At 51.6% G+C, this 14246-nt stretch overlaps 1 protein-coding gene across 9 annotated transcripts in view; it reads left to right on the top strand.

Moving 5' to 3' along the window:
• The window catches only part of TIAM2 (TIAM Rac1 associated GEF 2), a 160626-nt gene that overhangs the window by 130476 nt on the left and 15904 nt on the right, over window positions 1–14246 (top strand). The window contains exon 1 of one of the 9 annotated variants that reach the window (XM_036316126.1): window positions 720–832. The exons of 7 other annotated variants lie outside the window; for them this stretch is intronic. Coding sequence is in view for 1 of the 2 variants with exons in the window: in XM_036316125.1 (XP_036172018.1) it covers window positions 5724–5786 (63 nt within the window). In the remaining variant the exon portion in view is untranslated. Of the gene's footprint in view, window positions 1–719; window positions 833–5534; window positions 5787–14246 lie in introns of those variants that run through there. One more of the 9 variants, XM_036316125.1, reaches the window with a different exon arrangement.

The following is a 14246-nucleotide window of genomic DNA, read 5'->3' as shown; positions in this document are numbered from 1 at the left end:
AAGACCTGCCTCCGTGTCCCCGGCTTCCCGCTCTGGCCCTTCAGACCTACTCAGGGGTCATGACCTTCTTTTCCTATTAGGCCCTGCTTGACCCAGGCTGTTTGGGGTATTTCCCTCACAGAAATGTAGACTTGAGAATAAGGAAGCATTTCCCTTGAAAATCCCAGGCAGCCTGGCCGGATGGGTACAGCTGGGAGCGGGGCTTTGACAGCCCCACAATGTCGGCAAATGGTTCTTAATTGATTGCCTGCTCTCTCCGAGGGCACCCATTACTGCCACGCTCTTTGTGCTCCCCGTCAGCCTCTCCCGGTGGGGGAGGTGGTTTTCTCCCAGTGTTGTTAGCAATTAGCTCGCACTGCTGTTTGGAGTCTGAAAGGAATAAGCAATTTCTTTTCGGGCGAGGGGGTTGAGGGAGTTTCTGGTTCGTTTCTGAAAACTTGGGGCGTGTGCAGCAGTCCCCACAGACACGCTGTCCTCTGCTCTCCGAGCTGGCTGCCGAGATGTGGCCCTGGCTTCTGTCCCCGCCACCTGTGCCCTCACCTGGGGCCCTCCCGGAGCCGGCAGGCTCCCGGCATTAGGGGGGGACCCGGAGGCGGGGGTGCGCCTCCCACAGCCCCGGCGCTGCCTGGGAGGAAGAGCGTGGTGGCGCTAGGACGTCCTCGCGACGGTGACTTGGAAGCACATTTGGGTTTTTTTTCATTGCCTGGGGATGAGAGTGAGCGAGGACGGGTGGAGAACCGTGTCTTACTCACTGCCCAGCAGCCGCCTGGAGAGGGAACCATTTCTCCCCGAGGGAGCAGGTGTCTGAACTCTCCCTGTGGGTGCCCAGCGGGTAAGTGAACGAGGGTGCGTGCGGACCCCGGGGGGCGTGCTTGCATGGTGTTCTTTTCTGCATCTGGAAAGTTGATTCACGCTGCAATGTCTGAAGGCTGTGATGCAGCTGAGAAGGTGAGCCTTTCTTTCCAGAAGGGTGTCTGGCAGTGGCCCATAGGCTCTGTAGGTACCTAAGGAGGAGAGAGTTTCTTTGGCTACTAGTTACTCTGTGGGGCCGTCACCGTCTCTTTCCTCCTTCCAAGGAGGCACAGCTCTTTAAATTGATCTCGGAAATCTCTCTGTCTGCTTAAAATATGAAGATAGCAGGAAATCCCGGGGACATGTCAAATGCTGACTCTGTAGAATGCGTTGGACAGGAGAGAGGAGTCATCTGGGGGCTGGAAACGATGCTAGGCTTTTTGTGAAATTTCCTGGGAGCGCAGCGCACAGTCGCATTGGGCTTGATGCTGTGGAAGAAAAGCCACAAACCTGAGCCGTTTTCCACAAGGTAAGCAGCCTTTCCACCGAGCTACGCCCGATGGAACATTCTTCAGCTTTTTAGAGGGGTTTTATGTAAGCACCTCGTGTGGCTCTGGCAGTGATTATTTTCGTAGTTTGTGGGCGTGTGTTGATGGAACAGAGAGCATCGGAGGCTGGAGATGCTCAGTGTGATCACTGCGTGTTGTGCTCTTTGCTACTGAACCAGGTTGAAGATGCATTTTGTCCCGATGACTTTTTCAAGTAGAATAAAGGGACCTGCCCTCATGGTTATGCTTTAGTGCAAAGCACAAGCATCACTTGCATTTAAGAGTTAATGCCTGCTCACCCCCTTAGCTTAACCTTTGGCGTGTTTCTGTTTCCCGTGAATGGCTCTTAAGAGCTCACATAGCTAAGAAGCTAAAGAGAAAGAAAAAGATTATTGGGCATTGTTCCCTGCAACATTCTGGAGCTATACACCTTTCTTTGAGTCTCCTGCATTATTTCAAGCTCTGTTCGGCTGTAAGATGTTTTTGTTAAGATATAATTTACTTGTAAGTATTGGCCTTTCTATGTGGCTGCTACACTAAACATGGCATCTTTAAACGCACGTTCTCTGACACAATCCCCAGGTGAATGGACCGAGAGAGCACCCTCAGAGCAAACCCATTGTCCCTGGAAAACGACCTGGGGTCTGACACCCTCCGGCCGTGAGAACCGTTTCCTCAGGTTGAGTTGCAGGCAGCTTTTGCTTGTAGGCACGGGTGTTATGGAAAGAACTCTTGACCTGCTGGTTGGAAACCTGAATCCATGTCCTGGTCCACCAGGTGTTCCCCGTGTGACTTGGGACAAGGTCCCCAACTCCTCTAAGCTTCTGCATCCTCAGCGATAAGTAAAAATAGCAATACCACCACCAGCCCCGTGTTGGTCAGAGGATCAGGTATGACTAGAAGCACAAAAAGATGGGCTTATGAGGCTAAAAGTCCCCCCTTCCCCATGTGCCTCACACAGACACGTGTCTGAACGCTTCCCCTCTGCACATCGGGGCCTGCCTCCACCCTCTCAGCTGCCTGCTAGTCTTGTGATTGTTAATCCTCACCTGACTATATTTTAACATTGATTTTTAAAGAGAGTGGAAGGGAGGGGGAGAGACAGAGAAACATCGGTTGGGCACACGCCCCAGCTGGGGCCAGGGATCTAGCCTGCAACTGAGGTATGTGCACTTGACGGGAATCAAACCCAGGACCCTTCAGTTCACAGGCCGATGCTCTAGCCACTGAGCCAAACCGGCCAGGGCACCTCCTAATCTCCTTGAGGTTAGTGTCCGTGGGCAGACCCTGTGAGCTGTCCTGAGAGATGAAAATGACTGGAAACCTTGGCCATTGAGTCCTCTTGCTCGGTGTCGTCTGCACGAAGACAAAGCCTGCCCGCCTTCTAGCGTGGGTTCCCAGCCCTGCGCTGTGAATCGCTGACCTCGTGCAGGGCTGCTCTTAGGGACTGAGTGAAGCTAGTGTGCATTAGGTGTGCGTTCCCCTGTGGCAGGAGAGGGCTGGGGAGGCTGAGGTGCTGGGGCAGCTGAGACACGTTGCGGGGCTTGCAGACTTCCTGCCTTTGGACCTCGGCAGGCGCCAAGGACACAGGCTGGATCCCAGCTGAGCTGTTGCCCCCAGCTCCCGAGTGCGTTGTTCTCCTTTTCTGGCCCCGCGGTTCCCTTTGGAGGGACTGGGTGCAGGGCTTGGGTGCAGGGCTGGGACGCGGTCAGTGCCCGGCTTAGTTTGCATTGGTGTCTGAAAGGCCATCTGATCTTTGTGGTCAGTGGATTTGTTCTTAATTTCCCATTTTCTGAGCTTCGGGGTGCTAGTCCTGCTCTTCCTGGTCTGTCCTGGATCCTCAGGGCTGACGCGTGGGGAGATGCCAGCTCTGCTGGGTGTGGCCGGAGGGAACATCGCTACAGTGGGGCACACAGAGTCCTGTCTCTCTCCGTTGCTAAGGACCACTGACTAGCCGGTGGAATGAGAAATGATTAGAAGCACAAATATAAGGGCTTATTAGGCTAAAAGTCGCCCCTTCCCCATGTGCCTCACATAGACACACGTATCTGGACACTTTCCCCTCTGCTCACCGGGGCCTGCCTCCACCCCCAGTGCCAGTGAGAACCAGAAGGAAGCAGAGAAAACCAGCTCCCAGTGCAGGTGTGGGGAGGCCCAACTGTGAGCCCAGCAGTAGCTTGGGGTGAACCCAGAGGTGAGCGCCCTGCGCCATGGCTTCCCTGGGCCGTGGCTTCCCTGGGCCGTGGCTGCCCTGCGCCGTGGCTGCCCTGCGCCGTGGCTGCCCTGCGCCGTGGCTGCCCTGCACCATGGCCGCGTGGCCAGCAGCGTGGGAAGGGAGAGCGCTCTGTGTCCGGGGGAAGGAGGATGGACAGTGGGAGGGACTCTTAGGGGATCTTGCTGGTGGTGACCTCTCCCCGCTTCCTCCCAACCGTGGCTGCAGGGCAGGGTCCTCGGGGTTTAGGTTAGGCCAGGTGTGTCCCTGGACAGAGCACACTGACCAGTGGGAGGGGCTGTGGCCACTGGCAGCGTGCGGGCTGACTGGGCCCACACACAGACACCGGTGAGGGCTCAGGCGCCGGGACCACAAGATCTGTGATGTTACACAGATGGTGGCGCAGGCTTGCGTGTTCTGTGCTAACATCCAATACACGTGTGTTCAGGCAGTGGCGGCAGGGAGCCTGGGGACTGGTGTGGAAGGCGGGCTGCAGGGTCTCTGCTGTGGAGGCCGGGGCAGCCGCACCCCTCCCCCGTCCTCTTCGGAGTGGGGACGGTCCCCCTGACTCACAGTGAAGCGGGAAGGATTCGGTCACTGAGTCCCTTTCTTCCTTTTCGCCTGGGTAACTGGCTTTCCCGTTCACGGTGCTGGTGCCCTTCTAGCTCTTTCTTCCCTCCTTCCTTTTCCACCTCCCCCTTCCTTCCTGCCTTCCTCTGGCCCCTGCTTCTCACTCTCCTCCACACTTTCCCTTTTCATCCTGTTCTTCTGGGGAAAAAAATAGTTATCGAGTGTCATCTTCGGGGAATCCCAGCAGGAAGAAGAAAGGAGGAAGTCATGTGGAGACGGAACCGCCCGGCTGGGCTGGGGATCAGGCTGGGGGTTGGCTATTAATGCTTTACTAATATGCGTTTTTTCTTTAACGTGCTGAGACATGGAGGAGTGTTAAATAAATAGCAACTCCCCCCCCCCCCCTTAAGTGGCAAATAAATATTAGGTTGAGACCAGAAGGAACAGTATTAATGATGGTGGTTGGACATCCCTGGATTGTTGAGCACCAATCATAACATTGGTATTTTAGCATTGTGAAAAATTTTATTTTCTGTAATTAGTAAAAAGAAAAAAAGTGATTTGGGAGGGGGTGGGACATGAATTTAAATTTTTACTGCAAAGAAAATGTTTTAGAGCTCCCTTAGGTCAAATTGACAGCTGTCGGGCAGCCAGGGGCTGGCTTAGACCTCAGTCCAGGGCCCTCACCTGGCCACCGCCCATCAGCGAACGTTGCCCCTTGTGGCTGCTCACTGCTGTCTGTCTTGAAGGAACAGTAGGCACAGCCACATTCTGGTTGTGGTTGGCCACTGTTGGGCGCCATGAATCTTTTATCTTTGCTATTTTACCAAGACCGGGGGCTGGTGCAGCTCGTGTTCCGCTGCTTGTTCATTCATTTTCACTCAGCCCATCTCACAAAGGCACCCTCAGGGCTCACCCTGGCCACGCGGCTGACACTGTCATGTGAGGCCTTCACGGATTTTGTGCACTTAGAGACCGTCGTCAGAGGGAAACTGGGTACATGAAGGTGTATTCAAGTCTCAGTGTTTTGTGTTTTATGCCTTTCATTACTCAGAGCGGAGTCTCACTTCTTAAAAAATGCATTTTTTTAAAAATTGATTTCAGAGAGGAAGGGAGAGGAGGAGAGAGATAGAAACATCGATGATGAGAGAATCATTGATCGGCTGCCTCCTGCACACCCCCCACTGGGGATGGAGCCCGCAACCCGGGCATGTGCCCTGACTGGGAATCGAACCCTAACCTCCTGGTTCATAGGTCAATGCTCAACCACTGAGCCACACCGGCTGGGCTGGAGTCTCACTTTTTAATACAGTCCCAGCCCCACAGTGTGGCTGCTTTGACTTTAAAAAAAAAAGTTGTGGAGGATTGTTCTGCGTCATATTGCAATTTCCTCTCTGGTCTCGGCTCAGAGTAGACCTGCGTGCCACTCTGTGCAGGGGCGAGGCGGCCGAGGGAGGACAGGCCGTGGGGAAGCTGCCCACGAGCCGTCACACGGGCACACGTGGGCGCGCGCACGGCCTCAGATCCCAGCCTCTACCTGCTGAGAGGAGAGGCTGGAGGTTAGTTTTGCAGCATGGTCTCCTGCTGTCCTTGGTAACAGCATGAAGAACAGGGCCACCAGGAATGTGTTTGTCACTCACATGGGAGGCAGGAGAAGACGGAAGGTATGTGCTTCAAGCCCCCTCCCCGAATTCTGTTTTTTTTTTCTCCTTTTCATTCTTTTGTCACTGCCTCTCCTCCTCCTCCTCCCTCAGTTTGCTTGTTCCGTTTCCCGCGCGTCCCTTCTCCTCTGTGGTTCACCTTCCTTCGCACTCTAACTCTGTGCTGCCACCTGAATTCTCCTGGGTTTGCAGAACACAGATGTCAGAGGAGGAAGTGCTGTGATGTGCAATTGCTTCCACTTCTAGCTGGGCTTTGCTGAGAAACCACAGCATTGCTTCACGTAGGGGTCCTCTTCCTACGCCTCAGGCTGCTTTGAGCTGGCCTTGGAATTCTCTAGATTCCACCCCCTTCATTCAGTCACAGGATAAAGGTTAAGCAGATGCATAGGGACTGAGGCATCGGGATGGGGCAGGCTGTGTCCGGCCCTCCTCTGGCCCTCCTCTCTGTGGCCCACGGAGGCCTTGATAAGGTGGCTTTATATAGATGCGTTTCCAAGATAGAGAGCCAGTAATCTCAGGTGAGATTTGAAAGTACTTTGTTATGTCTGATGTTTTATTTTTTTAAAGATTTTTTTTTTCCAAGATAGGCTTCCCCACTGGAGCTCCATTCTTGCAGAATTACATTTACAAAGACCCCAAATAATAAAAATGACCCCCTCCCCAAGGGGGTGAAAGTGTCTTCCTAAGTGAACTTTTCGTACTCTTGCTTTGCTATTCTTTGCTGCTTTCCCTGCTCTCTCTCTTTTTGGGAGGAACATTGCAAGAAAAAATGCACCATTCAACATCAGAAATATTGGGTTAAAAAACAAGTCCAGCAGTAAGTGTCCTAATAGTGTCTGTCTTGCTATTTCCCAATATTTCCAAAATATTTGTATATATTTCTAATCTATCCAAAAGCATCTCCTAAGAGAAAGCTATTATATGGCAACAGTACGTCAGTGGTGACCCAATAAAAAGACTGCTTGGACAATGGCAGAGTTACATTAAGAGCAAAGACAGACAGACGGCATCAGTCTGTGTCCCAGTGGAGCCCATCTGTGAGGGTTGGGAGACCCAAGGCTTAAGATCCAAAGGAAGACGGCCCAAGCCAACCAGACGGAGCCAGCTGGGGACACAGCTCTACTACAACCCAGAAGCTGATGATCTAAGACGCCAAGTAATGTTAACAAGGAGCTGGAATGGTTTCCTGAGCCTCTTAGATCTGCTCTGGGAGCTGAGTCCTTGGTCTGCCCTGCCCTGAACGAGGTGTTGCCCTGCTGTTGGTTTTCTAGGTTAGGGACCCGGGAGCCCACCTGTTACCACCACACAGGAAAGGAAGGAGGAGTCAGCCGGGGGCAGTCTGGGCGCAGGTAGTTGAGCAGACAGGTCCGGTCAACAGTGGACACAGCCTGAGCTGTTAGCACGGGTTCCCCTCTCAGGGTTCAGCTGTAATGTCCTCAGTCTTCTGTGTATAGCATAGTCTTGCCCAGAAAGTTGGTGGCTAACAAATTTATCCAAGCTCTAGTCTGTCAAGAATTTGATTAGAATTGGTGTTATTGACACATTTTCTCTTCAAATAAAGTAGTGATTTTCAACCTTTTTCATCTCATGGCTTATACAAACTAATTACTAAAATTATGTGGCACACCAAAAATATGTGCTTTGCCGATCTGACCAAAAAAATAGGTGTAATTTTGATTCATTCACATTGGATGGCTATTGTTGTATTGGTTGTCATTTTTTTATTTGACAGTTTAAGGCAGGGGTCCTCAAACTTTTTAAACAGGGGGCCAGTTCACTGTCCCTCAGACCGTTGGAGGGCCAGACTATAGTTTAAAAAAAAACTATGAACAAATTCCTATGCACACTGCACATATCTTACTTTGAAGTAAAAAAACAAAACGGGAACAAATACAATATTTGTATGTGCATGTGGCCCGCGGGCCGTCGTTTGCGGACCCCTGGTCTAAGGGAAAAGAGGTCAGTGCCCCTGATGAAATAGTCAGATATTACATGTTTTAAAAATACTTATGGCACACCGGTTGAAAATTGCTGAAATACAGTGACAAAGACAGAAAAATAATCTCAACTCCTAGAACATTCTAAGACCATGTAACATTAAAGACCTTTCCTGAAAAAACAAACAAACAAACCAAACAGTTCAATAATATGGCATCAGTGGCCAAGAATCAAGTCAAAGACATAACTATTGAATAGAAATGCTGTGTGTAAGAAAACCGGCAGTAAGCATGGAAACCAACCAGGACGCTCGTGTTAAATGGAAACGTTCACCATTAAAGGGAGCGTAATTGTCAACACACAAGTTCAAACGAAGTGATGTGATTCTCAGAAGAAAAGCTGGTTAGAATAAATGGAAGGAAGAGAATAACAACGAAGCTGAGACCCGACATAAATGCCTGTGGATGGAAAGTGGGTGGAGGGGAGTGAGGTAGATAAGAAGCATCGTAGCTACATATGCTTTCCACAAACAGCGAGCCGGAAGACGCTGGTTTAGAGGCGTCCTTATCCAGATGAACATTGAGGATGAATGTGCAACGATATAGGTAATCACAGAAAGAATTTAAATATAGGTCTCCGTGCCCACGTCACAGGAAAAGCAAACGGAATCATCCAAAAGCAACACAAGTGAAAACTGTTAGAGAATGTAAAGTCGTTTTTCTGAGGCCTGGATCCGAGCCCGGTGAGCCGCAGGTGTGTTTGCTTTGTTGTTGGCACAGCTGAAAGCGTGCTACACCAAAGGGCTGATGCCTTATGTGAAGTCAGATGTCATCTGTAGTCTTTGGGAAAAGATACAAAAGTCATTTTTAAATTTATATTTTACTCACGGAAAAAATTTCAGAATAAGGTTGTATAGATTATTCTGAATTTTAATTCAGACTTCATTTCAAAAGGAGAACCTTTTTTGTTCTGGGTACATCTCTGTCAGGGGTTGGTGAACTTTTCCTGTAAATACATGAGGCTCTGGCAGCCACTCAGCTCTGCATTTCAATGTGGAGGCAGCGTGGACAGCTGGCGGGTGAATGAGCGCGGCCGAGTGCTAATAAAACTTTATCTGCATCAACACGTGGCAGCCTGGCTTTGGCCCTGCTCTCAGGCTCCACCCTTACCTGACCTGTGTGTGGCAGGTGGGGTCATTGGTCTCTATGCCATGCTTTTGCATTCAGAAGTCGGGAAGATTCTGGCCCATGCCCATCTTCCTGGATGGGCAGGTAAGCCGTGTCTTTTTCTCTGGGTGAAAAATGGAAGAGAAAATGCAGGCCCTGGCACTGGATACGTAGACAGGACGAGCTGTTTTGTGTAAATTACATAAGAATGACATGGAAACATCCAACATTGTATGGGAAAGATGCCTGGGTATGTGGAACGCTGTCCTGGCCCTGACACATCCTTGGCAGGGAGAGCATGTCTCATTCATTCCCGAATTCTCACCAAACTCGAGTTAAATAAAGAACCGAGCAGAAGGCAGGCAGCAGGCCTCGTCCACGCTGGCTCCGGCTCAGCGGCTTCCTCCGAAGAGGGGCCTGTGGTCTGGGAGCCACAGTCACAGGTCCCCCCTCCCGGCACACAGCTCTGCCCAACCTTCTCGGGCTGTGCCACTGGCACACAGGATTGCCAGCTCGGCACACGCCTGCCACAGCAGTGCCCTCTGCCTGCCGAGGCTGCCTTCCCTCTAGATGTCCCCTGGCCACCGCCGCCCTCCCGCGGCCTTTGCACAGGGTTCGCCTTCTCCTCTGCCCCCCATTCAGCTGCAGCCCAGCCTGCTGGCCCTCCACCCCCCCTCCGCCCCCTTTGTTCCTCCCTGGAGCCCTGACACGTGTGGCTGAGATACTGCGCGCTCCACTTCCTGTCCTCTGTCCTTGTCACCTCTCTGCCCGTGTGAGGTTGGGGTCTCCATCTTTTGCTTCTTAGCACCGAGCACCGAGCCTGGCCTAGAGCAGGCGCCGAATTAAAAAACTGCTGAATAGTCTACGGCCATACCACCCTGAACGCGCCCGATCTCCTCATAAAAAACTGCTGAATAAATGAAATTGGATGGTTCTGGCCTCTCCTTTAGGGAACTTGGAGGAGATGTATTCTTCTGCACTTCTAAAAATAACAGAACTTGGAAAACTGAACTCCCTGTGCAAATTACAACTGTCACGCCGGGCCTGGCGCCGTGCGGAGGCTCTGCACGCGTTGCTCCCTGATCCTCTCCAGGCCCCTGGTCGGTTGGTCGGGTGAGCCCTGCTTCACAGGGGAGCGGCCCGAGCCCGGGAGGAGCGGGCCCAGGCTGCTGATGGCACTGGTGTTTCATGGGGAGGCCACGGACCTCGGGCAGCGTCCCGAAATGGATGATGCATGTGTTAGGGTCGCCGAAGGAGGTACGCGCGAGGCCGAAAGTGGTAAAGAATTATAAATGCATTACGTCATCTGGAACCCAGATGGGCCGAACCCCTAAATGACTCCAGCCCCCAGGGATGGGGAGCCGGAGGTTTTAAAGGACTCCAGGAGGGCTTTTTCAGCAGGGAACTCTCTGGGCGGGTCCAGATCCTGGGAAAGGAGAGGGGAGAGATAATGGTCTTAGCCAGTTGAGGGGAAAGAGGGGAGACAGGCTGTCTTTGCCCCATGTTCTGCCAGATCCTGGCAGGGGTCGGCCCTGCAGAGAGCTAGATGGGTCCTGTACCATCAGGGTCCTGCCGATGCCTCCTCGCCCCTCATCTGTACAGAATGGGCAGGGATTAAATGTCAGCCCCCCTCCCACCTGTCCGGCTGAAAGCAGGCACTCAACAAATGCGCACTCCCTTTCCTCCTGCACCAGGTGGTGACTGAGGGGTGACTTCTTGGAATAAGCCCTACTGCTTTTTCATCAAGGAAACTGACTCAGAAATGAGTCCGTGAAGGGCCAGAACTCGGGGCTTCTGCATCATGTCTGTGCTTTTCACCCCATCCGCAAACATACGTGTAAAAATATCTCAGCCGAGAGTCACTATTCCTAGCAATTGCTTATCAGAGACACCCCGAATTCCACCTTCAGCAGGCCAGTGTTTGTAGCCGTCACTGAGAACGGAGGACCTGACACATAGCCAGGTGAGCCTTTCAGGCGCCATCTCAAACCACATTGACAGCCACTCCTTTTAGGGCCCAGCCTCCTTTTGACCCCAAATAATCCTCACTGCGCCTGTGGGCAACAGCCCACCTGTTTGGGGCGAGGAGGCTGGGTCGCACCTGAGCACTTCACTGTGGTACCTTAGAAAGAACACTGGCCATGAAAATCTCGCCTAAACATTCTCTCTTCAAGTTCATCTTACCAGAAGTGTTCGAAAAATGAATTCTGATTTTCTAAAACGGCAAGAGACTTTATTTTTAAGATCTCGTTATTTTAACACTGCATTGTTAGGTGTGAATTTTGACATCCCAGCAAGGCAAAGCTGTCATCTCACCAGCTGCCATTTAACTTATGGTGCATTTTGTCAGATCTTATTTTATACAATATATGTGAGTTTAATATAGATTCTATAGAACTGGAAACTTTTTCAGGACTGCAGAATTATGTTGTCTGAGATTGTGGTGCAGAAATGCCAGTACAGAGATTTCAAATAAGTGAGTTTTAGAGTCTGAGTATCATTATCTTGGATTGTTTGGCTCAGTTAGTAGAGCACCAGACCCGAACTCCAGGGTCACAGGTATGGTTCTGTCTGCTTCTGCCTGTCTCATGAGCTCAGTCCACACACCTTTACCTGGCCATCCTTCCGTGCAGACCCTGGGACAGGGTGATCTGGCTGGAGGCAGCACCACGCTGGCGAAACCAGTGTTCGCCATGGTGATGGGTATACCAGTTGTTCTCACTTGGCTACATGTGATCATCACTTGGGGAACTTCTTTCAAATGCCCATACCTGGGGCCCTAGAGATTCTGGTTCAGTTGGTTTGGGCAGGTGTATTTTTTAAGCTCCCAAACAAAGCCAATATGTGGCGGCCAGGGTTGACAGCCACTGGAGAGGAGGAGGACAGGATTGGGGCGGGGGGGGGGGGGTGTTGTTACATTCCCCTGGTGCTCCGTTAGGATGCTCATGTCCCGGGAGAGAAGGAAGCCCCTTTGGGCTGCTCTGCCCTCTTTGGCGTTTGCTCTGTGTCACTCAGCTCTCAGGGCACAATTGAAGTGTCGGCGTTTCTTCAATAATGAATCAGAAGATTTCATTGTTTTACACGAGACATTTTGATAGATCAAGTTGCCTTGATTGGGGCCTTACCACCCACATCTGTTTTCTTGTCCTTGGACAGTTTACCCAGAATGAATGTGTTCTTACAGGTGTTAGCAGAAATGTGCTTGTGTTCACAGCCGAGGACAAAACTTAGTGGATCATGTGTGTACCAATGAGAATCATTTGTACTTACACGTGGAGCTTTTGGAGAATAAATTCTATTATATGTGTTTATTTGTCTAGCTGGAGGCTAAGTGCCTGTTTTTGGTTGGTCTGACTTTTGTACCAAGACTAGTATGAAAACAAGAGAAGCAGTTCTATTTAAAGAGCCCCAGGGCCTGGGAGTTCTCATCGCTGACACCTGCGGGGGCCTCACTCCCACTGCACCCGTGGCTTATCCTGTGGTCCTTCCTTGGAACATGCTCCTTCCATGACCAAGTTACAACCCACTTCCCCACTGGAGCCTTCCCAGGCGGCTCCTTCCAGAGTGACGCTTCCGTTCGTTGAGGTGTGTGACCTTTCTCAGCTGTTCCACACAAGCTTGTGTTCGTTTCCCGCTGCCTCGGCAAGCCTCTTGCAGAAACAGCCTTCTGTTTCTTTGGAGACTGAGCAAGCCCGCAACCCGTACCCGTGAAATTGACTGAAAGACTAGCCCGGATCAGTGTTGAGTTTTATTGCTGAGGCAGATTTCCATCCGTTGAAGACACTGTGTTGGGGGAGGGTAGGTCAGAGGGAGAGAAGGGAGGGCAGGAGCACCCTGCTTTCTCTTCGAGGCCCTGTAGCTTCTCGGGGGCAGCTCGGATAACAAGCACTCCCCGCCCACTGGGGGTGACCAGCGTGCTTGTGGCGGATATTCATGCTCTGAAATATCCAAGCAAAGAGGATGAATTCAGTGCGTATTAGGAGATGCTGGACATGTTCAGCTTCTTGCCCTAGACCAGTGGTTGGCAAACCGCGGCTCGCGAGCCACAGGCGGCTCTTTGGCCCCTTGAGTGTGGCTCTTGCACAAAATACCGACTTCTGCGCATGGGCCACGAAGTTTCAATCGCACTGTACGTGCGCGCCCCACGTGGTATTTTGTGGAAGAGCCACACTCAAGGGGCCAAAGAGCCGCCTGTGGCTCGCGAGCGGCGGTTTAGACAGAGTGACAGAGATCAGGCGCGAAGCCATTGAAACCAGAGGGTTTTAGTTGAGGGACAGAAAGTTGCCGCGATAGATGGATATTAGTTATTTACATTGGGACTCAGCTGCTTTGTTAGTCAATAATATTTTCAGGGCAACAGAGGTGACAGAACGCTTACTGTCAACCAGCCTCTGAGCTGGGCTCTGGGGGGGGGCAATGACAGAGAATGGCGTGGCCTGCCCTTGCCGGCTCACAGCCTGGCGGGTGCTAAGCTGGGCCGGGTAGAATGGAAAGATAAATAGGCATTTTAAATGTAATCTGATGGTGCTCCAGGCTCTGTGGAGGCAGGTAGGAGACCTTTGGGAATTTTATACCGCCCGCTGAGGGCAGGAGCATACAGTGGGTTCTCCCGGGGAAGGCCTGATTGCACTGTGTGAGTCTAACTAGGACCGTGCATGGAAGGTTGTTAGTCCCCGGACATCCCTGCTCCTTCCTGCCTCTCAATCTGAGATTCTGTTCCCGCTACTTGGAATGAGACTTTGGCTTCCCCAGCCCCTGGGTCTGGCTCTTGGCCCCTCTGAGGTTTCCCAGAGCCCGTTCACCCAGGTCTCCCAGGCCTGCCTGTCACCTGCTCCCTGTCTGTGCCCCGGGGGTTCTGACCCTTTCAGGGTAGGGACCTTACCTTCCTGTAAGTCTGTCTCTACTCTCCTTTCTAGCTTCTACAACAGCTCAACTTTTACACTTTGCAACTTGGTGCAAGACTGCAGAGTTAATGGTTAGGTTTGAGGGCAAAACCCAAGTCCATCGAAGCATCCTAAATGTACTAAGTCTAAATCTAACGCGCCACAATTAGATTCTTGGCTCATTCCCATGTTTTAGATGGGAGACTGAGCTGTGTCAGGCCAGCCATTGAGGGGACAGAGTGGACCAAATGGGGCTCTTATTGTGCCCGTAGTGAGCCGGGACATGATCTTAGAGCAGTGGTTGTCAACCTTCCTAATGCCGCGACCCTTTAATACAGTTCCTCATGGTGTGGTGACCCCCAATTTCATTGTTAAAAATTGAACATAATTAAAGCATAGTGATTAACCACAAAAACAATATGTAATTATATATGTGTTTTCCGATGGTCTTAGGCGACCCCTGTGAAAGGGTCATT

Source organism: Myotis myotis, unplaced genomic scaffold (assembly GCF_014108235.1).
Source record: "Myotis myotis isolate mMyoMyo1 unplaced genomic scaffold, mMyoMyo1.p scaffold_m19_p_7, whole genome shotgun sequence".
Lineage (NCBI taxonomy): Eukaryota > Metazoa > Chordata > Mammalia > Chiroptera > Vespertilionidae > Myotis > Myotis myotis.
The sequence above is the reverse complement of the archived record's forward strand: the minus strand, read 5'-3'. Positions and strand labels throughout refer to the sequence as shown.